General features: G+C 34.8%; 5 protein-coding genes across 5 annotated transcripts; 4 read left to right on the forward strand and 1 right to left on the reverse strand.

Moving 5' to 3' along the window:
• The first annotated feature begins 6,660 nt into the window (after nt 1-6,660).
• On the forward strand, nt 6,661-7,487 carry LOC143626851 (uncharacterized). Its single transcript, XM_077096800.1, has 2 exons — nt 6,661-6,913; nt 6,997-7,487. Exons 1-2 carry the CDS (start codon nt 6,730-6,732, stop codon nt 7,485-7,487), a joined length of 675 nt encoding a protein of 224 aa, XP_076952915.1. The 5' UTR covers nt 6,661-6,729.
• Nucleotides 7,488-8,399: 912 nt separating this feature from the next.
• LOC143626785 (NAD(P)H-quinone oxidoreductase subunit T, chloroplastic-like) lies at nt 8,400-9,897 on the forward strand. The gene is made up of 2 exons (XM_077096755.1): nt 8,400-8,752; nt 9,474-9,897. The coding sequence occupies exons 1-2, from the start codon at nt 8,400-8,402 to the stop codon at nt 9,895-9,897; spliced, it is 777 nt and encodes a 258-aa protein (XP_076952870.1).
• A 22-nt stretch (nt 9,898-9,919) lies between these two features.
• On the reverse strand, nt 9,920-12,343 carry LOC143626786 (vacuolar protein-sorting-associated protein 37 homolog 1-like). The gene is made up of 6 exons (XM_077096756.1): nt 12,247-12,343; nt 11,932-12,019; nt 11,600-11,639; nt 11,463-11,509; nt 10,294-10,414; nt 9,920-10,186 (listed from the first exon to the last, which is right to left on the reverse strand). The coding sequence occupies exons 1-6, from the start codon at nt 12,324-12,326 to the stop codon at nt 10,014-10,016; spliced, it is 549 nt and encodes a 182-aa protein (XP_076952871.1). The 5' UTR covers nt 12,327-12,343; the 3' UTR covers nt 9,920-10,013.
• A 2,920-nt stretch (nt 12,344-15,263) lies between these two features.
• On the forward strand, nt 15,264-17,847 carry LOC143626852 (pentatricopeptide repeat-containing protein At3g16610-like). The gene has a single exon (XM_077096802.1). The coding sequence runs from the start codon at nt 15,264-15,266 to the stop codon at nt 17,625-17,627; it is 2,364 nt and encodes a 787-aa protein (XP_076952917.1). The 3' UTR covers nt 17,628-17,847.
• A 1,245-nt stretch (nt 17,848-19,092) lies between these two features.
• LOC143626883 (uncharacterized) lies at nt 19,093-25,128 on the forward strand. Its single transcript, XM_077096823.1, has 8 exons — nt 19,093-19,350; nt 19,600-19,797; nt 19,870-19,995; nt 20,581-20,618; nt 20,717-20,885; nt 21,379-24,210; nt 24,354-24,472; nt 24,769-25,128. The coding sequence occupies exons 1-8, from the start codon at nt 19,267-19,269 to the stop codon at nt 25,019-25,021; spliced, it is 3,819 nt and encodes a 1,272-aa protein (XP_076952938.1). The 5' UTR covers nt 19,093-19,266; the 3' UTR covers nt 25,022-25,128.
• The last annotated feature ends 642 nt before the right edge of the window (nt 25,129-25,770 follow it).

Below are 25,770 nucleotides of genomic sequence, written 5' to 3' on the forward strand. Positions count from 1 at the left end.
GGCTGTATGGTGTGTGCAGATCCAGATCGGCTCTGGCTCCAGGCGCCATGTTTACGTGCGCGCGGATCTGTGAGCCTCCTGCATGAGTATCTTGCGTCTTCCTCATGCTGTGCACTTCTTCATCACTAAACTCAGTGTGCGCAGTGTGAACGGAATGACCATCTTCCGGCGCGCGCGCCCTTTGTTCCATGAACGTTTTGCTTGTCAAACGCTAGCCTTTGTGTTAAGTCGGCTGTCTTTTTGTGTTTGACCATCTCATTGTACTTGTCCATTAGACGTCGTTGCTCGTTTATGAGCCATTCTTTGGGGTCATTAGTTTCATCTTCCGGACCCATTGGTCCTTTTTGTTTCGCGCCGGCGAGATTTTGTAACGTGAGATCGTCTGGAGGAGTTTCAGTCTGGCCATGAGGAGTTGTGATGAAGGGACGGTTACTGGTGGTGCGCGTAGAATCACGCGGCACCCTCAGAAACTGCTGTCCCTCATTAACATCCTCACGTTCAATATCCTCCAGAACTTGATCAACGTTACGAACGCCAGAAACCATGGTGAAAATTGGTTTTTTTTTTATATAGATCTGATGAGATCTTGTTGCCGTTGTAACAGTGGATGGCGCCAATGAAGAAACGTGGATCGACTTACTGGTAGACGATCTACTTTCCTCGGGTGTGATTACGCTATTTCACCGATGGTTCTCTTGGATCTGGATTCTTCCACCTACAAAATGAACAGCACCGTAAACTTACCCCTCAGAAAGGGACAGAGGGGTCCTCTTTGGGGTAACCCTCCGGTGTGAGAATAAGTATTGGTAGGAGAAGATAATAATATGAGAGTAAGGAATTTGGAGTGTATTGCTTAATGTAGCTGAATACTCTGTAATTGGATGATATTGGATGATATTCGATGATCTCTCCTTGTGGAGTTGATGTGGTATTTATAGTGCTAGGGTTTCCAATGATTGGGCTCAGACCCAATTAGGGCTTTGTTGGCCTCTTCCAGTTGCTTTGCGCCACGTGTTCTTTTGAACACCTGGTGCTTTTTCATTGGTTATAATCACGTGGTAGCACATGGGTTTTGCTGAGTTGTCCACCTTTCATTGGCAGCTGTCAACATCAGCATATTCTTATTCCTTAAAAAGATACCTTCTGGAAGGTTGTCTGACATGCACAATCAAGGTTGCCCTAATCCTGATTTGGATAAGGACGAGGTTGATTATGTGCATGTGTGATACGCGCCTATCCTGAGGATGCGCGAGGTCTTCTCTTTATTCTCACGCGCAGATGTTTCATGCGCAGATGTGATATGCACGAGCATGTGATATGCGCCACGCGCGGATGCGCCACGCGCATATGTGATATGCGTGAGCATATGTGATGCATATGATGCCTGAGCATGTGATGCATGAGCATATGTGATGCCTGAGCATCTGTGGTGCCTGAGCATATGATGCCTGAGCATGTGATGCATGAGCATATGTGATATGCGTGAGCATATGTGATATGCGCCATGCGCGTAGGTTTTGGCTTTGTGCCTTCATAATGTCTTGATTTCAAGCCTCTTGTCCATATCTTGTGGGTTGACCCGCCTCGCTCGGTGTTGAGGCGGGTACATACCTCTTCAGTGTTCATGACACGTTATCTTAAGTTAGTGAGTGTATTGTGCTACGTTTCACTTCGTATGAAGAACCGTTGCATTTGCACTGTTTCGTCTAAACTCTCTTAAGAAAGTGACGCGCACAATTTTGTATTGAAATTCAAATAAATCATTTTCTACATAAATAAGTATTGAATAACTATTTATTATATTTCTTAAAAATTATCTAATACTTTAACTTTTAAGAAAGTCAGTTGTTAAATTTTGATTATTAAATAACATAACAATCTTAAAATAATTTAATGTATATTACACGTTGTTGCTTATATTACATTTAATTTAATATTGTTGTTGCAAAAAATAGTTAATTTAGAAATTTGTTTGGTGTGATGTGATGATAACTTGAACTACTGAGTAATGTATACAAGGAATCAAATGACAAAATCACCCTTATATCTAGTGTATAGTTGGTATACTATGAGATATAGTGAGGGGTAAATTTGACTTTTCCGGCTTTTGATTCCTTTGGATAATATTTTTCTCATACGATTAGCATTTGACTAAAAATAGAACCAAAGAGTAATCTACACTTAAGGATTTAGCATGTGACAAGTTTTGTTTGGTCGTCATTTGTGTTTTCTTATGTTGTTTACATCATGAAACAAAATAGAACTTATCCAATTATATAAAATATATTTTTAGTCCTTTATAAGTTTTTTTTAATTTTACCTATGTTTTAATCGTTATAGAAACGTAGCGTATGCAAACATGTCATGTACAGTATCGGGCTCGTATATTTAGAAGGTTGTTTATGTAATTTACATCATCCATGTCGGTTGTAAGATTACCATTATTATTTTCTTTACTAAACTTTTCATTAAATCCTACTTATTCTCGCATCGTTTACGTTTTGTTATGCACATAATAGCTAATGGCTATAAGGATTTCTCCTCCTCATACATCATCAACGCGTTTTGGATGCATTGTTGGTGGATAAGGGGAAAACTATACAATTATGTTTGATTGAGTAGATCCATCCAATGACGGGAGAGTAACCCAAGGATGAGTCATGGGTCGTCTTTCGGGAAGTCTAGCTGGCAACTAAAAACAAAAATGTGATCTCCTTGAAGGTAAATAACTCAATATCAGTTGGTATGAGAAGCCTGAGGATATCAAAGTCAGTAAGTCACCCATGTTCTCTTTTGTAACTTTGTTTACCGACCCCATGAATATTTCTTAAAAGTTCTACATACAAATATTTATCATTACAAAAACTGACAACTATGAATAAATTCCGTATAAAATTGGGTTAGACAAAGTTAGTTTTGCATATGAGATGAAAACCACCTAATTTACACGTAAAATTAGGTTAGCATATAATTTTTCGGTTTGTATTTGGTTTGGCACGTCAACCCGAAACCACAATCACCTTTATAACTAATAAGCTGAAATTTGATTATCTCACATAGGAGTTTAGGCTCATCAAATTAAGAAAAAGTCATGGACTAGCACAAAGATGATCAAAACTTCATTGACATGATATATAGTATTCTTTCATTGATAATTATTATAGGATTCAAATTTACTTCCTGTCTAATAATAAGAACATTATCAACGACAGATACACGGGGCACATTTACATTGACCCTATTTTTCTCTATAACAGTCATGACTTTGTTATTGATTACGTGATGCGTGTCTTTAGTTAATGCGTGACATTTAAGTGAAAGGTGTGGGTTTTTTTTTTCGCTTTATGAAGTTTATAGTCTTATAGCAACTTTTGATCCAATGTTACCAATCCCAATTTTCTTTCCTCCCAACAATCCCATATTATCCCACGCTTTTGGTTGCTACCATAAGTTTCTACAAATAACTTTGATTTTTTACAATAAGATGTGAGGATTGAACACCTAAAGTACAAGGCACATACCCCACAATCCATAAAAGTTGTCATGTATGACACATGCTAGAATTGCTCCATCTTCACAATAATGTTGGCTGAAATATCTTCAATCATTTTGAGTCATGGCCAAATTAGTGAAACTGCAAGGTACAAATATATGTGGTTAGTAAGAGTGAATTAAAAGTATGTTATGAGTAATTCTAATATATAATATAAAAAATACATTGCATAATATATCATTTCATGCTTTTGGTTATTATCAATCTACCATAGCTTTCTAAAAGTAACTTGATTCTCTGCAAATAAGTTGTGAGAATGAACCACCTGAAATACAACACCCATAGGCCATATCCCATAATTCACATAAAGTTTAGGTACGACACATGTTGGGATTGCTCTATAGCCTCTTTCTTCACTACAATGTTTGCCAAATTCATTTTAAGCTATTTTGAGTCTTATCCAAAATAGTCAAACTGTAAGGCTCCTTGTTGTTGGCTGCAAAGGAGGGCGCTAAAGTGATGTGGCGTGGCTTTAAAGCCCCTCCACATCACGTCGGGGAGGGTAAGGGAGTTTTCTTCTAGGCATTATTGGGTGACAACAATAAATCCATAATACATAGCGGGGCCCGAATACTAAAGGGGTGGGGCTTTAAGGGCTTTGAAGTTTGAACCATAACGACGGTGACGATATGGTGATGCTGCTAAAGGAAGAAAATTTTGACAACATTTAATTCAACAATATATCCACAACACATGACGGGGCCCGAATGCTAAAGGAAGACAATTTCAACAACGTTTAATTCGTCAAGATGTTACCTTTGACGATTTGAGAAAATTTTGTGCCCAACTCTTCCAAATGGTCAGCTTCACAACCATTTGAAAGAGTTTAGGCGACCATTTGGAAGAGTTGAGGCAAACATTTTTCTCGAGTCACCAAACACAACATCTTGACGAATTAAATGTTGATGAAATTGTCTTTGTCCTCCTCAACACCCATAGCATACCACCACCATCATCATCTTAGTCGTTGTTGTTGTCATCCCCTTCCTCTCTTCTCCCTAGATCATGATAGAGGGTCGAACTATCTATTGAGGAGGACAACAGCCACCACGACGACGGCGATGCTCATGTTACTCATGTTGTGGTTTGTGGATGAATATTTCATATATGTGGTTGCTAGATCAAAGTGAAGCTAAGCTCATTATTATTCTTAAAAAAAATACAAAATTTCAATTTTGTAAATTATTTACAAAATTATTAAAATTTGAAAACTTAAACGGCCAAATGAACTGATAGCATACTATTTAAAGAAGAAAAAAATATATAGAGAGAGATAGAGCCAGACTAAGAACCGGGGTAGGGCCGTCCAAACCGTTCGCCGCTCGCTCGGAAATTGCTCGGAAAATGCTCGCTCGTTTTTTCGCTCCCGCTCGGTTCGGTTTGTAAATGAGCCAAGCAACGGGCAAAGGTTTGCTAGGTTCGGTTCGGTTCGGCTCGAATATTTTTAATTTATTTTATATATAATTATATATGAACAAATATATAAATATATAGACAGCACACATAAATACAAGTATACAATTCTTTAAACCGTTTAAAATTTTCTCAATTCCGTAAATTTTATAAATTTACTAGATTTTATCCCCCGTATTATGGGGGTTGTTTTACATTATTCGTTTTTAATATTTATATATGTTTATTTGGATTTTAATTTTATTTATTGTAAGAAAACTAATAATTAATATACTTGAGGTTTGATGATGAAATGGTTTCACAAATAAATTATATGTTATAATCTGGTTTAAAAATTATATGGGTTTGGTGATACCCATTACCCGTTTATTTTCTTTATTATAAAATTGTTTCTTAATTATAAATAATATATATTTTTTTGAATAAAATAGGATATTAATTTTTAGTATATCCCTACTTTATAGGATTTTCATGTCAAATATTTGATTAGACTAATTTTTAATATAATAAGATGTTATAACCCATTTAAGAGCTATCGGGGTTTGGTGAAACCTTTACCCGTGAATTCGGGTTAAATGCGTGAGAAACCTTCATTTACAAATAAGCAATATGATGGCTTGATAGAACGGTTGCTTTATATTTTTAGTTTTTTAATATTTATATTTTGAATTTTAATTTTCTTTATTGTAAGAAAGTTAATAATATACTTAGAGTTTGATGATGAAAATGTTTCATAAATAAATGATATGTTATAGCCTGTTTAAAAGTTATCTGGATTTGGTGACCCATGACCAGCTTATTTTTTTACTATAAAATTGTTTATTAATTATAAATAATATCTTTTTCTTTTTAAATTGGCTATTAAATTTTAGTATATCCCTATTTTATAGAATTTTAATATCAAATATTTGGTAAAATTAATTTTTAATTTAATGAGATGTTATAACCCGTTTAAGAGCTATATGGTTTTGGTAAGACCCATACCCATGAATTTGGGTTAAATCAATGAGAGGTCTCCATTTAAAAATTAAACAATCTGGTGGTTTCCATAAAAGGGGGGAGCGACCATATCGTGACACATAGGATTTTAAGGGTTTCGTTTATATATATTATATATTTGTTCACTTTAAGTTTTCAAAATACCAGAAGTTTGTTCACATGTTTATTATATCTCAATTCAAATTTATTTCTCATAAAAAATTACAACCTATTACACGTTTGTCTGAAAACTACTCATTTGTTCACAAAATACATTATTTACAACCTTCGCACTTATTTCTTATTGAAATTTGTAAAGTGAAAAAGAAATAAATAATGCTAAAAAATCGTTCGATGTTCATCGAAAAATGCACGATTCGATTTTGGCTCGTTTCGAATTTCCACAGTTCGATTCGGTTCCGTTGTAAACGATCCAAGCAACGAGTAAGCCTTCGCTCAGTTCGATTCGACTCATGAACAACCCTAAACCTGAGAGTTCAAATTATGTAAGGCCTAAGGCCCAACTATGAAAGACTGAAACAGACCAAACTAAAAGGAATGTTATTTTATTCCAAATCTCCACCAATAATTATATAATAATCATACCGAATTACCAACCATTACGTAATACATCCATAGGAAATGGCTTGCACGTTGCAAGTAGTTCCCATCCACTTCAAATTTTGGTCAACATCCATTATATATACACACACAAATGCAAGTCATGGCATTTGTCTTCCATACACAACCATCAAAATTATTGTTTTCCGGTTGTAATACAAAAGATGAAGTTGGTGTGGTCAATGGTGTTGCTCGTTGCCGCCACGGCGGTGATGAACATAGCTGAATGCTACGAGGATATCCCCGCCAACACTGCTGGCGGGGTCTTTCATGTTGGTGGCAAAGTGCTTTGCCAAGATTGTACTGAGGGGTGGAATGAATGGGTTAATGGAAATAAACCTATCGAAGGTATGCGATTTTTGATTTTATATTTTATATTTTTTTTGGTCGCTTTTTTAATCTACAACTTGCAACGTGACTTGTGTTTCTAGGTTGTGTTGTTTCTGTGACATGTATGGACAACAGAAAAAGAATTATTTACTATGGAAGTGACAAGACTGATAAAGCTGGTGAATTTGAAGTTACCGTAAACAAATACATCTATGGAAAGAAGATAAACCCGGAAGCTTGTTTCGCAAGGCTCGTTTCTTCGCCTGACCCTATTTGCAACATCCCCACTAATTTTGCGGGAGGCAAAACTGGGGTCAAACTTGGCCGCCCAAGCATCATGTACCGAGATATAATCAAACACATTCTCGACCCGTTCTATTACACCACACCTATGTGTGATGAACCCGATACACATGATGATAACGATGATAATTCATACGGGAAGGAAAAGAATAATGGTAACGGTAATGATGATAATTCTTACGGGAAGGAAAAGGATAATGATAACGATAATGATGGTGATGATGATTCATACGGGAAGGAAAATGATAACGATAACGATAACGATGGTAATAAAGAAAAAAACTATTGATGTCTTAATGTTTAGTTGTTCTATTAAATGACTTTGTTATCATCTTTTGTTATGCAAAAATGGTATAAAATCAAAGGAAACTTTGTTCGTTTCTGTTAACTAGTATCAAATTTATTATTTTTAATTGTTCATAGATAGGTATTACCTTATACTTGTTAAAAAAACTAATTATATATATCCCAAATAAACGATTTTACAATACATTTCTCCAATATTTCATAGTTTAAATAACCAACCGAATTGAAGAATGGGTTATTGGATTTTAACAATCCCAACTTTCACATATCGACTAGGATAGGATTAATCCGAACCCAGTAAATACTTACATACAGTCCCAATTTTAAATCTACTTTAGGACCGTCTCGTAGGTAAGCTAAATCAGGTCATAACTTTAGGCCTCCAACTTTACAGGGACTCTACCTAATATACGGGTTATGTATTGTGAGTTTTTAAATAGATTTTTTTTACAATTAGTAAGTCACTAGTGGGCCACAAGCTAAGGTGAAATGTCTCATATCCGTTATCACTCCATTCTTCTATATTCTATAATTCTTGGATACTCTTTAGTACTTATTATACGCCAAAAAAAAAAAAATCAATATTTTAGTTAGTTTTAGACCTCTGAGTACATTGAGCCGGCCCTGCGTATTTCTCTTCAGCAATTATCTAAAAAATAATAATAATATAGGAAATAGCTTCATGTTTTTGAGTTCAGAGTAAATGTCGTTATACAAAGAAAGAAATATTATAAACAATATATTTTTATTTTTCAAAACTTAATAATATGAATGGGTCATGTTGCCAGAAAATAAGTTTCAGCCACACAAATGAAACAACTCAAATAACATCTAAATTTTATGGATACCAAAGGCTACTTCTAACATTAGTTTTATTCAACCACCAAATTTTCATATGGCTGCAACAACAGCAATACCCTCACCTTCACTGTCTCTTCTACCAGGGAGAGGTGGTGTTACCACCAGACCCGCCACGTCTACCGCAAGCTCGTGGTTGGCACCAGTCACCCGAGCAGGCGGTAGAGGTGTTATAAGGGTCTATGCAGCACAAGGGAAAGAAAGTGGTAGGAAGAGGCCATCACCAGAAGTTGATACCAGAATTCATTGGGAGAATGAAGATGAAGGATGGGTCGGTGGCGGTAGCAGCGCTGCTACGGCTACCGAATCGGTGGAGGAAGAGCAGAAGAAGAATTTGCTTGGTGAAAAATTCTCTGAGTTGATCAATAATTCAACTGATTCTCATTACCAGTTAGTGTTTCTCTGTTCTATCTCTAAGACAAATATTAATTACATACTGGGCCGGTCATCCAACCGACCGTCTTACTGGTTCACTGATCAGGCCTGTTTTCGAAACCGGCTGAAAGCATAAGAGTTTAAAAGAAGATATGAAACTACTTTTAGCAAAATATGAAGTTTTAAAAAATAAATATAAAAGAATGAAATCTGCTCCAAACACATGTCCAGTTTGCTGGTTCAACCGATAGCAAGTCAGTTAAAATAGATCCAACCGGGCCGGTTATGCAGAAGTTTTCATCGGTTCAGTTTTCGTTTATTACTTATGCTTATTCGGTGTGGGGGCTTTTTTTGGTTGCAACTGAAAACTAAAAGCGAACCAAATTTGCATTTGGTTTGGGTCTCGGTTTTAACCTAAAAAACCGAATAACCAACATTTGTTATTGGTTGGGTTGACTTATATAAGATTAGGCTAAAACTTGAACTGAATTAGACTAAATTACAAGACTAATATAACCATTATTTGTTATTATATTTACACCAAATTCTGATCTTTGAAACCAAAAACGGAATATGCAATTCGGATCAGTTTTAAACAGTTTCAATTTAGTTTGGTTTTTGGTTGAAAACCGAAATTTGAGCCCTACAGCTGTGAAGCCAGTTCCCGGTTTTCACAATATATTTCGCTTACAGCTAGAATCAACCTAGACTTACTAACCTTGTTGACCAATGGCAGGTTCTTAGGGATGCCAGCAGAAGCCGACTTAGAAGAGATCAAGGCTGCATACAGGCGGCTATCCAAAGAGTACCATCCAGACACCACTTCTCTCCCGCTCAAAGCCGCCTCCGAAATGTTCTTGAAACTAAGAGAAGTTTACAGCGTGTTGAGTGACCCCGAGAAGCGAAGGTTCTACGACTGGACCTTAGCTCAGGAAGCTGCGAGCCGAGAAGCTGAGAAGATGAGGGTAAAGCTGGAAGATCCATACATGAAAGATATAGAAAACTGGGAGTCAATCCCGGACATGGTTGACTGGCTTGGAGGAAGGAACATGGAGCTGAGTGATCAAGCCAAGTCAGCTCTTACTTTTGATATTGCTATAATTGTTTTCTCAATATGTTGTATTCTTTATGTGGTTCTCTTCAAGGAACCTTACTACTAGTCTATAATCAATATGTATATAGTTAACCTTTTACGGTTAAATATAGTGATTTTTATAGTTTCAAAATATATACATCACAAAGTCTAATGAGAATCATGAAAACACACACTAACTAGTTAAAACTGTTGATTAACCATAGACATATTGGCTGCGAGACGGGTGAGGGCCCACTTATGGTACAACTTACGAAGGGTCTTGTACTTGTGGATGAAAGCAGTGAGATCAATCTCTCCATTTAGAAGCTGTTGGTGGAGGGCTTCTGATTCATCTTCTGTTTTACGCATTGCCTCTGCAAATAACCAAAACATAATTTTTTAGATAACTCGTGTGATATAAGATTACATATAAGTATTAACTACAATAATTTTATAACTTCTGAATAAATTGAAGCTTTACCTTGCAGACGATGAAGCAAGGATGCGGGAGAGTAAAAGGTGAGGATTTCTTGTTTTTGCTTTTCAAGCTCGTTGAGCTTCTCTCTTGCAGCAGCCAGTTCAGTGACCCGAATTATTTGGCACTACATCCAAAAAATAATAAGGAAATATCAATATATCATCTAAGTTATACAGGTTGAAATGGGTCAGTTAGGCTGACCCGAAACTTTTTCAAAGACAATCTTTTTATAGATGATAAGCGTGTCATATATAGGGGTGTCAATTCTTGACCCGACACGAAAAAAATATAGGTTTTGGGTCGGCTGACATGACCCGTTTTCTTAAACAGGTCAACCCGAACCCGACACGTTTAAAAATGGGTCAACACGAACCCGACCCGTTAAAAAGTGAGTTGACCTGTTAACCCATTTAAGTTTTTTAAAGAAGTCAATATTTTAATTTTAGAGATAAGAAGTTTTAAATTTTAAAGTTAAGTACTTAGATTTTTAAAATTTTCATATATGAATTAACTTTTAAAAGTAAAACTAATTTCTTTTTAAATCACTTTTATCTACTTTTTACTTCCAACATTTTTATTTTATTAGTTATATCTGTCTATTCTCTGGTTATTTCCATTTGTTTGTTTTTATCTTGAGCCAAATATGTGAACCTAAGTTTGTTAATTGAGAATGAGAGATAAATACACAAAAACAAGTAGATCTATCACAAATTATTAACAAGTTTTATACGAATAAGGGTAATTAATTGTTTAATTTATTACTAAGTCAATAGATATTACTAATATTTGTATATGAACGTAAAATGGGTTGACCCGAAACACAACCTGAACATGACACGAATTTAAATGGGTCGGCACGACACCACACGAATAAATATATGGATTGGGTTCGGGTTGAAGAATCTCAACCCGCCAACCTGAAACCCATCAACCCGACACGATTGACACCCCTCATATATGACTACAAAAATTATATGATTTCAATAATAGATTAACGTTATGAAGAAATGATTTAGTAGGTTTTATGCATTAAAAATACACTTTAAGCTACTTTTGACCTGTTTCTTTTTAAGCTAGTGTTTTTCCTTCATTTTACCTGTTTGACCCCATTGAAGATAGAACATGACCCGAATGATTACAAGACACGTGAATTGATGACGTGAAGAACTAACCTGGTTTCGCAGCTCCTTGATGCGTGGTTCCTTTTCCAAGTTGTGTTCTGCATAAAAGAATCATTACGTTGACAAATTATGCTGACTTTGGGTTCTATTAAACATGTTTATTGCTCGTAAAGAGATTATTGAAGAACTCGCAAGCTGAATAGTTTCATTCCTCAATTCGTTCCTCAGCTGATATTAAGAATAAAGAGAAGGTATATGGAAATGGAGATATCAATGTTAGTATATTCACAACAGTTTTAAACAGAATGGTCTTTATACATAAAGATGTACTTATATTTCAAGTTGCAGCATGACTTAGCACATTGTTTAATGAAAGACATATGACTATTTGTCAGAAATATAAATAACCGTCATTAAAGAAAATAAAAAAAAACAATTTGTGTGCCCAAATTAGTAAATCAACTTGTTTGTAATCATGATAACGAGCAATAAAATATAATGAAACTGGATAATGACTTACATGAATCTGAGTTTGGACCACGTCAAGTGAAAGTAAAAACTGTCGATATGCATTTTTGTCGGTCAAAAGCTTATGCAGCTCACTAGCACTACAAGCAAAAAAGGGATCGGGTCAAAATAAAACTTTTAAACAAGCTACAATTGTCAATATGCTCACAAGAAGATTCGTTCAATTTCAAACCTCTTAGCTGCAATCATTTTGGAGAAAATTTTATGAAAAAACATTACTAGCTTATTATTATTAGAAAACGCATATCTCCTGAATCTTTTAGTAACTACTTAATATATGCTAATAAAACAAAGCAGATCAGTAAACCTTTTGTCTTTCAAGACATGAACGATGCCAGCAGCCTCTGGCGGAATACGCGATACCGGTCTATCTACATTTGTCTGCATATGATGCTGTTCTTCATCGCCCCTTCTCGTAAAAACAGTTTAAAAAAGTGAAAAAAATGCAAATATTATGACACTTGTGCAGTTCTTCCTCTCAAAATATGAGTTCATAGATGACTTTTAACTGGCTGTAAACAAACAGAACATTTGGCGAACTGTTTTTTTTTATTTTTTTCACAATCTTTGCTATTTCTAAGTAAATTCAAAACGATTACAATAAAGTGGCAGGCAAACGGGCAACGAACTGTTGGGCGGGAAGTTTGTTTACGTTCATTCATTTTAATAAATGCACGAACACGAACAAGGAATTCCGTTCGATTACTAAATGAACGAATACGAACAGATGTCATGCTCGTTTAATCGTGTTCGTGAATGTTCCATAAGGTGCTCTTTATGTTCATTAATGCTTGTTTGTTTATATTTGTTCATTTAAGGTTTTTTAAAAATTTTTAGTTACTTTTCTAATCTTATCATATAGATTTTTAAGCAAATTATAAACTATAAAGCAAAAATATATATGAGTATTAGTGATTAGTGATTAATTTATATGTAAAACTAGCAATATGAATATGCTAGCTGGACCGAACCGTTGACACTGATTATTCTTGGTTAGCTATATCAAATAAAACACTGTTTGTGAAAACAAATTCATTTCGTTAATAAACATACACAAGCAAGAAGTTTCGCTCGCTGTCCGTTTGTCAGATAAAAGCTTAACAGGCGAACATGAACAAGACGTTGCTCGGTTTAGCAATTAGCATATTCATGATCCACTAGTAAATCTCGGTTAATTTCAAATTACCAATAAGTTTTAAATGAGCTAATAATAATATACGATAGTAAACCCTAGAATTGAGTGGAAATGAAGAAGGTCACCAGAAGGAGTTGTTGAACATGATTAAAGCCTGATTCAATGATACTACACCAAAGATAATCAATACTTCAATTTTCGATTATCATTATTATTATTATTATTATTATTATTATTATTATTTGCCGTGTGATTGCCGTTCTCCCTTGCTACTACTACAGGCAGACACGGGTCACTTGTGGGACCATTGACGTCAATTAATTAAAAATAATAAGAAGGTAATATGTCACATCAACATATGCAAGTAGGCACGTAAGTTATAAATAAGTGCAAGTGTAAACTCCTGCCATCTCATGGCAAGTGAAATGTTGGCAAAACATAATAAAACTCAAACCTTGATGAATTACTTCTTAACGTATAAGAAGAGCTTGTTTGCAATGGAGTTGATATCGCCGACATATCACCTTATATCGGTTATCGGTCCTTTGACGATATATAAATTAGAATATCGGTACCGATAATATCAACGATAATGACCGATATTGGACTAGTATTTAACCGATATTCCCGATATCAGTGTTTTAAGTCTTAATTATCAACTTTTAGTGTTCAATATTATTGTTTTTAAGTCTTAGTCAATTCTTACTTACTACGATTGTTAGTGTTTTACAATTTGCAAAAGATTAATTTGTTAATGATAGGAGACTATATTGAATTATTAGTGTTAAATTGCTATATATATGAATTTTACATGATATTAAAATTACCGATATCTCACTGCGATAACCGATATCTCAGATATCGGTCCTTGACCAATATCCGATATTTTTCCGCATTAACTGCTTGCTTAGGTTGTTTGTTATAGAAGCTGATGGAAAATATATGACGTTTTGGTCAATTTCTTAGTACACGTGTTTCATAACAGAAAGATGCTTGTACTTGTGTTTCTTTTCAAAATTAACTAGATAAATTATTATTATTATTTTTTTTAGAATATCACTAAAATGCGTTAATCTAAAAGTGTTTTTTTATACAATTTTATACAATTCAAATAGATGTTCAGAATATTTCAAAATTGGAAGGCATACCATGCAATATTAGATTATTTTGATTTTTGTAGAGACCGATAGTGAAAGAAGGGCTATGATTGTGCACTTAGGTGTAGTCCTAATTACGTATGTGATACTATAAATAACTTGTAAGTTAGTAGGTTACATAAATCTTGTGTTTATGAAATTAATTGAATTTTCAAATGTCAACCTCTTATACAAAGACAGCTACAACAACTGTTATGATAAGTAAAAGACGCAAATATCATGTTCGCTAGCGTAAACCAGAAATAACTAAAATGTAAATCACAAATAGTTTGATTAGTTTCATCACAGTCATATAAGACGGGTTGGTTCATTTATGCATGTTGTATTTAAACCGACTTGTGAAGTATATATATAATAGTTTTACCACAAGCCAATGAGCTTCAACTCAACTGACATTAGAGGATTTATAAAGATTTGGGATGAAGGCCGGAAGGTCTCAAGTTCGAATCCGATCCCAACCAGGTTTTGCCTCAATGGGCCTTCGAGCGGCGAGTTTTTCCTGAGCAAGAGATGGTGGACTTTACTGTCTGCAATAACGAATGTATAGGATTGCTTTTTACCATTGGGTTGCCACGGGTAGTGGGTCTTTATTCATTGTTTTCCCCCAAACAAAAAACAAAATGGGAAAATTCCCATAATAACCCTTTTGAATTTTGAAGAGAGAATCCCAGAATAACCCAAAAAAATTTCAAAATTCCGAAATAACCCTTCAAATCTCGTCTTGGAAGACACCTAAGTAATCGAGCATCGAGATTCAAAAATGATTTGAATCTCATCGGCTCCATCCAAATTTTAAGTAATCCTGTCTTCCCCGACCAAAAGATGAGAAGGATAAAGAAGAAGAAAAAAAGAATAAAATGTTCGATGAAAGAGAAAAAATGTTATAGAAAAGGACACATTTTTTTTTTTAAAGTTTGGACGGAACAGATGAGATTGCTTAAACTTTGACGGTGAAGACGGGTTACTTAAAATTTGTAAGCAGCTGATGAAATTTGAATAATTTTTGAATCTCTTTGGCTCGATTACCTATCAATGCCATCAAACACATCCTTCTACCTACAAATTCTCGAGAATTCAATCAAATCAAGATCACTAACAACCGCCAAATCAATCCATCAACACTACCTAAAGACCAACATCACACACAACTCCATCATACTTGACAAACTCACCCGTGTCTACATATCATTCCACCAACTCAAACATGCCCACCAAGTGTTCGACCAAATGCCTCACCCAGAAAAAAACAACAATGTATTATTATGGAACCAGTTAATCAGAGCCTATGCTTGGGAAGGACCCTTTGATCACGCCATTGGGTTGTATATTGAAATGATCCAATCGGGTGTCATGCCGAATAAGTATACGTACCCGTTCGCCTTGAAAGCGTGTTCGGGAACTCGGGATGTTGGGTTCGGTAAATTGATTCACCAGTGTGTGAAAAACGAGGGTCTTGATGATGATGTGTATGTTTGTACAGCTTTGGTTGATTTTTATACGAAGTGCGGGTTGTTAGGCGAAGCGCGCCAGGTGTTTGATAAAATGACTAGGAGAGATGTTGTGGCGTGGAATGCGATGATTGCGGGGAGTTCGCTTCACAGGATGTATGATGAAATGATTGGGTTGGTTAAGGAAATGCAGGAGGTGGGATTGAGCCCGAATTCGTCGACTGTTGCGGCTGTTCTTCCGGCTATCGGAGAGGCCGGTGAATTGATGGTGGGGAAAGCCGTGCACGGGTTTTGTTTGAGGAGACGGTACGATGGTGATGTGGTTGTTGGGACCGGGTTATTGGACATGTATGCGAAATGTGGATGTTTGGATTACACAAGGAGAGTTTTTGATTTAATTAGTGTAAAAAATGAGGTTACTTGGAGTGCTATGATAGCCGCATCTGTTGCTTGTGATTCAACCATTGAGGCACTTGAACTATTTGACCGTGCAGTCAAAAGTGGTGCCGGCATATCTATATCTCCTGTTATGCTTGCAACCGTTCTTCGTGTGTGTGCTAATCTTACAGACATCAACAAAGGAAGATTGATACATGGTTATTCATTAAAGTTAGGTTTTGTTTCTTATTTAATAGTTAGTAACACCCTTGTTTCACTCTACTCCAAATGCGGGATCATAAACGATGCAATGATGTTTTTCAATGAAATGGGGTTAAAAGACACGGTGTCTTTTAACACCATCATATCTGGTTGTGTGCAAAATGGTGATGTAGGGGTAGCTTTTAATATGTTCAAGAAAATGAAATTGTTTGGTATTAATCCCGATATAGAAACGATGATTGGTTTCTTTCCTGCATGTTCACATTTGGCAGCTTTAGAACATGGAGCATGTGGTCATAGCTATTCTATAGTTCAAGGATTTACTGAATGTACGAAAGTATGTAATGCTATTATTGACATGTACACGAAATGTGGTAAACTAGACGCTGCGCGGTTAGTTTTTGATCAAATGCCTAAAAGAGATTTGATTTCATGGAATGCTCTGATTTTAGGTTATGGCATACACGGATTCGGGCCGGAAGCAGTTTCATTATTTGAACATATGCAAACCCTAGGTTTTGATCCAGATGATGTCACTTTCATCTGCCTGTTATCCGCTTGCAGCCACTCAAAACTTGTTTCAGAAGGGAAACATTGTTTTGCTGCCATGATTGACAAGTTTCGCATCGCACCAAGGAAAGAACACTACTTATGTATGGTAGACCTATTGGGCCGGGCGGGACTCTTAACTGAGGCCCACAGGTTCATTCAAAGTATGCCATTTAAACCCGATGTTGGTATTTGGAGCACATTACTTGGAGCTTGTAGAATACACAAAAATGTCGGGTTAGTAGAAGAAATTTCAAGAAATGTTGAAATTCTTGGACCTGAAAGTAGTGGGAATTTTGTACTTTTATCTAATGTATACAGTACAGCAAAAAGATGGGACGATGCAGCGCGGGCCCGGGTTTTGCAAAGGGAAAAAGGGTTTAAGAAAAGCCCAGGTTGCAGTTGGGTTGAAATAAATGGTACCGTGCACGCGTTTGTGAGTGGAGATAAGTCGCATCCACAATGGTTATTAATAAACAGAAGGCTGGATGAACTGCTAGCGGTTATGAAAACTATGGGATACGATGGAGATTACAGTTTTGTCCTTCAGGACGTTGAAGAAGAGGAAAAAGAGCACATTCTTCTTTATCATAGTGAGAAGTTAGCTGTTGCGTTAGCTGATGTTAGTTTAGTGCCAGGTAAGCCTATACTTGTCACAAAAAATTTAAGGGTGTGTGTTGATTGTCATACAGCTTTGAAGTATATGAGTAGAATTACAAATAGAGTAATAACTGTTAGGGATACGATTCGGTTTCATCATTTTAAAGATGGGACTTGTAACTGTGGAGATTTTTGGTAGGGCTGGTGTTTAAAGTGAAACGGGTCAAAGAGGTTAGTCACTTCTTTTATTCTTATAACCTCATAAAGTGTTTTATTTAGATATTTAAATTGTTATTGTAAAATAAAAGTAATATTTAGTAAATAAAGAAGTATTTGCGGGTCAACTCGTTACCCGTATTAGTCCATCAAATTGAGCTACTTTTGAATATGTGAGCTAAAATTGTTCCCTGTAGGATAAATGCAAAAGATATCTTGCATATTTTTTTAGTTTGTGTCTGATTAAACGGGCCGCATTTATGAGATAGTGGGTTAAATTGGACACGAACTCAAAAACTTTACACGAACTTGAAGCGACAAGATTATGAAACATTACCAATCTGCAAAAGAAAAACTATTTTTATATCATTAAAATAAACTTTATAAGGCAAATGCTCTTAAACATAAACTTTATAATGCAAAAAACATAATTAATTTAAGCTTTGATATGAATTATACTAAAAGTTTATAAATAAAGGTCGCAGGTTCGACGTCTAGGCTAAACCCAATATCATAAATGTTGTGTAGACAGCATTTAATTTTTGTTTACAATTTGTACAAAATTGATTTGATTTATGTAATTAAAGCATTATATTGCTTATAAAAACATCTAACTAAAAATGTATAGAAAAGCAGTAATTTATTTTATAATTTTCTTTTCTTTTTGAAACAAACAAACAAAAAAGATATCTCAGATCAAACTTACAGTTAATATCGCCTATGCACAACCCCATTAGCTACATAGCAACTCAAAATAAATATATTTTATCTAATTATTTTGTCATTAGGGGCTAATTCGGAGGAAAGTACATCAAATATTCCAATGCCCTTCTTTGGAATTATTAATTAAACCTTTTTGTGGAGAATATTTTATTGATCAAATTATAAAATAATTTAATTCTAATACAAACAAAATTTGGGAAACTGCGCCGTTTTATGTATCTGTTTAAACTTTAAACCAATGAAAATTAAGCAGCCTTGTGCAAAATGATAATATTCAAAATGCTCCTTCAGTATTTTTATAATTCTAATGACACCCCTGAATTTTGATACAAACTTATCTTAAACCACTATCTTTTTCTTTTAATTAAGTGAGTTTATCTTAAACCACTATATTTTTGATCGTAAAAAAAATGCATATCCAGAAAAAAATTGTGATTTACCTGATCTTGTTGGTTAGCGGGGTATTGACGGGTCCCATGAGTTTTCCACTAGTACTTTCTCATGGTTATCACCAAAAAAAATAAGTAACAAGAAAACAAGATTATTATATCAATTCTTAAGATATAAGTTAAGGGATAAAAATGTCAATTGTTAAACTACAAAGGCTGGTTTTGTTGTTTCTAACTAAATCATCATATGTAAACTGACACCAACGGTTCTGGTTATCTTCTGTGTTGAAAATGGAGTTAAAAAGCAGAGGAAACAACATAAACATCTATTTTTGCCTTGTTAATATCACTGCATTGTGATCAATCATTCCATAACAGATGACAAAAACATTAAGGAAAAATAACAAACCCTTTTTCATTTAATGTAATCATGGTTTTGTTGATGATGAGATACTAGATTTCACAGTCTTATATGACAACGATAATCGGTGAGCTACCAACTAGATAAAGATGTTTAGATCACAAAGAAACGGGAAGTCTCCGAGTTCAGGAGAGAGAGTTGATTTCAAGTTTTCAAATTTCCAGGCTCTTCAGGTAATCATGTGTTTTCTTTTCAATCAAATGACTAAAAGAATCTGTGTGTTATTTTCAAGTTTTCATGGTGACTCTTAAATCATTTCGATCTGAAAGTGTTTCTGTGATTTTTGATTATTCTGCAAACTTTTGATGTTTTTTATGTTTCATGCCAGCTTAAAACTTGTCTTGATATGACAACTTAATAGTTGATCATATCATATCCATGGTAAATAATAATGCTTTTGGTTGGGGATTTTGTTTGCTTAGGTACCAAAGGTATGGGACAAGCTTTTAATCTCAATAATCTCAGTAGAAACAGGAAAAACAATTGCAAGATCAAACAAAGCGTTGGTGCGAAATGGAAATTGTCTATGGACCGAAAGCCTATCAGAATCTATCTGGATTTCACACTATGATTCTTCAAAAGAGCTTGAAGAACATATTTTCAAATTTGTTGTTTCCATGGTATGATTGCTCTTCATCTTGAAATTATGAAAATTTATCATTTGATCTCAACCGTCCATTTTGTTATTGCAGGGTTCTGCTAGATCTGGCATTCTTGGGGAAGCAAGTGTCAATATTTCACGGTATTATACGAGTTCAAGATCATCATCATTGGTTTCTTTGCCATTGAAGAAATGCAACTATGGCACAATTTTACAGGTAAAGTTTGCATTTAGAATACGAAAGTTATAACAGTTTCGTATGTAACAGAATCAAATTAGAAAATTGAGAGAAGTTCATATGGATACCATTATAAACTTGTGAAATATCATACATACCAAATCCAAAATAAGATATCATATATCCTTTAAAAACTAGTTAAAAATTTAAAATACCATATTTACGCATTTTATTTAAAACAATTCAAAGATAACCATTTTACCCTTATTTTTCCAAAGATTTAAAACTTCATGTATACCCATTTTAACCTTAAATTTCATATTTACGTATTTCTCTCAAAATATAAAATTTACCAATTTTATTTAAAATAAGTCAAGTTTAACGTTCTTACTTTCGTTTATAATTCTTTTTTTAAATTTCCTTTACATAATGCATAAATCACATACTAAGGAGCCATGTATATAATTTTTAATATTTAATATAATGTAATAATTTAGTATGTTTTATGCATTAAGACTTTCGCTAAGTAACTACGAATACACTTTCGATGACTTTTGGCATTGGGTCGCTAACCTGAAGAGTTCTTTGATACTGTTTCTTACCAACTTATGCTGTCATTCTCAGGTCAAAATCCAGTGCCTGACACCAAGAACAAAACTCAGGTACATGTTTGTGATAAATTTTGTTATTTATTATTATTATTTTTTTTTTGTTAAATCATGTGTATGATGATGTTGAAAGTTGTAAATACATATCAAAGGGTCGAAGGATCAAATTACCCGGGATCCAATACAGAAGCTGTGGATGAAAATTATGATGACGCTGGTAGCAGATCAAACGGATCAGCTGCCTCACCTAATCTCAGTGCTGAATCCCCTCCAAATCAAGATCTGGCTCCCACTTCACTTCTTGAAAGAATTAAATTCATGGTAATGTTTAATATGATCAAGATTCTCAATTTCAGTTTCAAAAATCTACATGCTTGCTTCAATTGTTCAAGAAGCATTAGATGACTACATAATATCTTTTCAACAAGTAATAAAATTTGTAGCACTTTTGATACTAAATTTTTGAGATAATCCATATAAATTTGAACATGAAAACAATTTACTTTGACTTGCAGTTTGACCTCAAAATCCGCCTCCCACTTTACTTCTTAAAAATCTTGGTAATGTTGGATATGATCAAGATTCTCAAAAAGTTGACCTTTTTGGTCAAACACATTAAATTTAACTTCAAAATCCACATGCTTACTTCAGTTGTTCAAGAAACATCAGATGATTACATAATATCTTTTCAACAAGTAATAAAACATGTAGCACTTTTGATACTTAATTTCTGAAATAATCTATATTAATTTGAACATGAAAGTAATTTACGTTGACTTTAAAGTTTGACCTCAAAAGTCCATCTTTAATGCAGGAAACAAGTTATGATCCATCTGGTTCGAATCAGAACAATAATTCAGCTGAATATTCTTTAGAAAAAGAAAGATTTTATCAAAAAAGTCATATAAATGGAATCAAACAGAATCTTAATTCAAACTCCAGAAACAGTTCACCTCGAAGCTTTTACACGAACGAAGAAGATCAATCTGTTGAAAAGTCAAACAACTCATCTTTCAAATCAAGAATAACCCACGACGAACAAGAACCGGAGTACGAGGAAAGCCCTCCACCCGCCCCTCCCTCGTCATCTGCGATGAATGCCGGTTCTTCAAAGAACCTTCTTGAAGCAGCTGAAGACACCATTGAAGAGCTCCGTAATGAAGCCAAAACGTGGGAGCGAAATTCGCAGAAACTAATGCTTGACTTGGAGATTTTAAAAGAGAAATTCTCAGACCAGTCGAAAATTTTGGCGGGAAATCAAATGGAGCTGTCTGCAGCATTGGCTGAACGTGATGGCATGAAGAAAGAAGTTGATCATATAAAGATGCTATTAGAAGAATCAATTGTCAAGCAAAAGTTGACAATGGAGTCAAAGTCAACGTATAACTCAGAAAGTCAAAGTCAACTCATAAAAGAACTTGAAAACGAGCTGCAAGCTCATAAAAAATCGAATCTTGATTTGACCCAACAACTTAAAAGGAATCAAGAATCAAATATTGAACTTGTGTCAATTCTTCAAGAATTAGAAGAAACAACAGAAGCACAACGATTGGAAATTGAAGAACTTTTGGCGGTTAAGTCAAAGTTGACCGAGTTAGAAAAGTCTTACAATTCAAATTTGGTGGAAACCAGAAGCTTGCAGCTTAAGTTACAGCAAATGGAGGAATCAGAGAAGACTTTGCAAGCAAACATGTTGATTCTTGAACAAGCTTTGGAGAACAAAATCAATGACTTGGAAAAAGAGCGAGTTTCGAATAGTCAAACTTTGTTAGATATTGAAAAGGAGTACAAAAACACCTTATCTGTAAAAGAAGAAGATATTAACAATTTGGAGATGAAATTATCCAAAAGAAAAGAAATTGAAGAAAATCAAATGAGAGAGATCCAACGGCTGAAAACGAAAGTTAGCGAGATGGAACATGAATGTAGTGAGCTAACTAATGAAAACTTGGAGGTGGTTTATGAGCTTGAAGAGTCAAAGAAAGTGATTCAAGAGAGAAACACAACAATTGATGAAAATCAGAAGCTTCTAGAAGAATACAGTTTGAAAATCCGAGAGCTCGAGAGTTTGAAAGTGGAACAAGAAGGTCAAATTGCTGATCTTGAAAAGGAGAAAGAAGAGTTGCAAGAAAACATGGAAATTGCATTGAATGAAAGCAATATAACCTCTAAATGTTTAGATGATTTAAGAAATGATTTAATGGTTCTTAGCAACAGTGTTGACTCACAAGTTGCTGCTAATAAGTTACTTGAACGAAAAGCAACCGAGCTCGAAAAAGTCAAGGGTGAAATGGAGGTAAGTCTGTTTGAAATGGAAGAACAAAGCGTCAAGTTACTGGACCGCGTGTCTGAACTAGAATGTCAACTAAAAGACACGAAAGGTCAACACGAGTCCACCCTATTGGAGTTGGAGAAATCTGAATCTGAAAAATCAGATCTTCAACAAGAAGTAAAAAACTTGCAGAATGTAGAGAAATTATTATTAGACACTCAACAGGAGTGTGAATATGTGAAATCTGAAAAACAGAAACTGCAAGATTCTGCTGAGAAACTAGTTGAAGAATGCAATAATCTTCAGAAGCCATATGAAAATATGACAAAAGAAAAGGCAAAACTTTATGATCAAGTTTCGCGTTTAGAAGTGGAGTTAACCGAAGCTAGGGGTAATTTGGTAATTTCATCTGAAAAGGTAGCTGATCTAGAAGAAAAATATGCTTCTATGTTGGAAGAATATATGCTTAAAGAAAAGAGTCTTTCTACACATTTGGATGAACTTAATCAAGAAAATTGGAAATTAAAAGAAAAGGTTACAATGGAAGAAAGTTTATTGAATCAAATGTATTTGGAAAAGACAGCTGAGATTGAAAACTTGGAAAACAAGATGGAAAATCTCAAAGTAGAGATTTCCGGGCTTTATGAACAGAAGTCAACGTTGACTTCTGAAAAGTCAACGTTGGAATCTTCTCTCAAACAAGTTCAATCAAGAACAGAATTGATTGAAAACGAGCTTCAAACGGTTCGCGAGGAATCAGAATTGAAGATTCATGAGCTAACAACTGAGCTTGCTGCCATCAAACAAAACTATAAGAAACTGATGACAGATCACGAGAAAAAGTCAAAGCTGTTGACCGGTTACAGAATGAGAGAAGAACGAAAGAAGACAGTGGAGAATGATCTTGAACTTAAGCTTACGATTTCAGAATACGAACGCCAACAACTCATTGAAGAAGCTGCAAATTTAAAAGAAAAACTTAATAAAACTTTGAAGCTTGAAAATGAATTATTGGATTATAAGCAAAAGCTTGATACATTAAAGGCTGAAAAGAATAATCTAGAAGCTTTTCTTCGTTCGGTTTCTACTAGTTTTGAAGAGCTTAAAGCTGAGAGGATATCAGAGTATGAGGACTGCAAAAGACAGAAAAATGCATTAGAAGAGAAGGTAACGAGACTGGAGGGTGATCTAACGGTTAAAAACGCGTCACGATCACAGGATGCTGATATGAAAAATGAGATCAGTAGGATCAAGAGTGCTAATTTGCTGTATCAGTTGAAAATTCAACAACTTGAAGGTGAAAAGAATGAATGCTTGAAGAAATTTAATGCTCTTGAGGAAGATCTAAAACTATTGTCAGCAAAAAGCAAAGCGGTTTGTGTTCAAGTCTCTATTTTTGTATGATAAAAAAGATTGGATCTTGATTCACCTAATATCCAATTGTTCTTATATTTTTACTGGGAATATAGTCTTTTTTGCTGAATCTTAATTCTTGGCTCTTTTGTCTTTTGTATCAGGGTGTTAATGAGACTCGTTCTCAAGAAGATATCGATTATGCTGCGAAAATAGAGATGCTTGAAGCGGAGCTTGATGAGGCTCTTGATTCTAATAACAAGTACCGACTCCAACTTCAAAGGTCAGTATGAAAAAAAAGTACTACATTCATCTATACTAAACTTTTGCCTTTTGGGAGTCAAACATCAATGTGTTTTATCACAAGGGGGTGTAAACGAGCCAGCCCGCTAAAATATTGAGTCCAGCAGAGCTTAAGCAAGCCTGAACTATATAAGCTCGTTTAATAAACGAGCCCAAGCTTCATAGAGCCGAGCTCCCGAACCTAAACAAGACTTATAATTAAATTAATAAATTAAATGTTATATAATATAGTAATATATATTACATAATAAAATAATTATATACATATCTCTTTAGGTTGAAAAACGAAGGGCGCAATAGTCTTTTAACATCGAACGGTAAATCAAAGGCTGAAAGTGAAGTAGTAACAAAAGAAAGGTTTGAAAGGACAAAATCATCGTTGGAGACCGAGCTAAAAGATCTTCGCGACCGTTACCTTGAGATGAGCTTAAAATATGCTGAGGTGGAGGCCGAACGAGAAGATCTTGTAATGCAGTTAAAAACAAACAACGGTCCAAAGAAACGATTTCAGTTCCTCGAGAACCCATGATAAGTGCAACCCATTTGTTCTTTAAAGATTAATAGTTTATAATCATACTTATACACGAGCACTAAATAATCATCAAGCCGCAGGCCTTGCCTTCTGAGTTCATGTTACAAGTTGCGACTTAAACAAAATAAGATAATCTTATTTTTAGATTTGTTCATGTGATACTGTTTTAGTATTACTGCTTTTAGCAATGCAATATATAAATATAGTTCTATCTTTCTGAAAGGATGTTTGTTTATGTGAACTAAAGGCTCAAGGTGCTTTCGACTTTTCATCATTTGATATGTTCTTATATCTTGGTACTTACACTACGTAAATTTCTAAACCTTTGGGTCGTGCTGCAAATGTGGGTGCGGCTCTTGATAAGCGTCGACGATAATTCCATCCGTGAGATAACCTTGTGTGTATTGCGTCCCATTCACCGTATAGTTACATTTTTGTGGTTCTTTTTTCTTATTTGTTGTTTTCTTTTGGGTTGATGGAGTAGGTTCAACACTAAAGAGAAAAAAGCTCTACTGACGATGTTTTAGTGTTTGAAATAGAAATTGTTTCAAAAAGGTGTATTTTATAAATAAAATTAGGTTAATGGGTTGGTCAAAAAAAAGAAATAGGTTAATCCGTTATCCCTAATAGCGGTTTAGGAGGAAGTGAAATATGTAATCCGTCATTGCAAATTGCAAAAAACGGCTTACCTGGCAAGCTCTAATCCGCCATTTCCAATAGCGGATTAGGAGGAAACCCATTTCACC

This window comes from Bidens hawaiensis, unplaced genomic scaffold, assembly GCF_021521415.1.
Source record: "Bidens hawaiensis isolate Kalapana, Puna unplaced genomic scaffold, B.hawaiensis_p1.1 tig00004525_1, whole genome shotgun sequence".
NCBI classification, from domain to species: domain Eukaryota; kingdom Viridiplantae; phylum Streptophyta; class Magnoliopsida; order Asterales; family Asteraceae; genus Bidens; species Bidens hawaiensis.

Excerpts from the sequence above, each read along its gene's own strand:
- LOC143626883 (XM_077096823.1), top strand. The coding sequence starts at position 19,267 with ATGTTTAGATCACAAAGAAACGGGAAGTCTCCGAGTTCAGGAGAGAGA. Across the intron at positions 19,351-19,599 it reads CAAATTTCCAGGCTCTTCAG|GTACCAAAGGTATGGGACAA; the intron begins GTAATCATGTGT and ends TTGTTTGCTTAG. Across the intron at positions 19,798-19,869 it reads TCAAATTTGTTGTTTCCATG|GGTTCTGCTAGATCTGGCAT; the intron begins GTATGATTGCTC and ends TTGTTATTGCAG.
- LOC143626852 (XM_077096802.1), top strand. The coding sequence starts at position 15,264 with ATGCCATCAAACACATCCTTCTACCTACAAATTCTCGAGAATTCAATC.
- LOC143626785 (XM_077096755.1), top strand. The coding sequence starts at position 8,400 with ATGGCTGCAACAACAGCAATACCCTCACCTTCACTGTCTCTTCTACCA. Across the intron at positions 8,753-9,473 it reads TCAACTGATTCTCATTACCA|GTTCTTAGGGATGCCAGCAG; the intron begins GTTAGTGTTTCT and ends GACCAATGGCAG.
- LOC143626786 (XM_077096756.1), bottom strand. The coding sequence starts at position 12,326 with ATGCAGACAAATGTAGATAGACCGGTATCGCGTATTCCGCCAGAGGCT. Across the intron at positions 11,640-11,931 it reads TGGTCCAAACTCAGATTCAT|CTGAGGAACGAATTGAGGAA; the intron begins GTAAGTCATTAT and ends TCTTAATATCAG. Across the intron at positions 10,187-10,293 it reads CTTGCTTCATCGTCTGCAAG|AGGCAATGCGTAAAACAGAA; the intron begins GTAAAGCTTCAA and ends GGTTATTTGCAG.
- LOC143626851 (XM_077096800.1), top strand. The coding sequence starts at position 6,730 with ATGAAGTTGGTGTGGTCAATGGTGTTGCTCGTTGCCGCCACGGCGGTG. Across the intron at positions 6,914-6,996 it reads TGGAAATAAACCTATCGAAG|GTTGTGTTGTTTCTGTGACA; the intron begins GTATGCGATTTT and ends TTGTGTTTCTAG.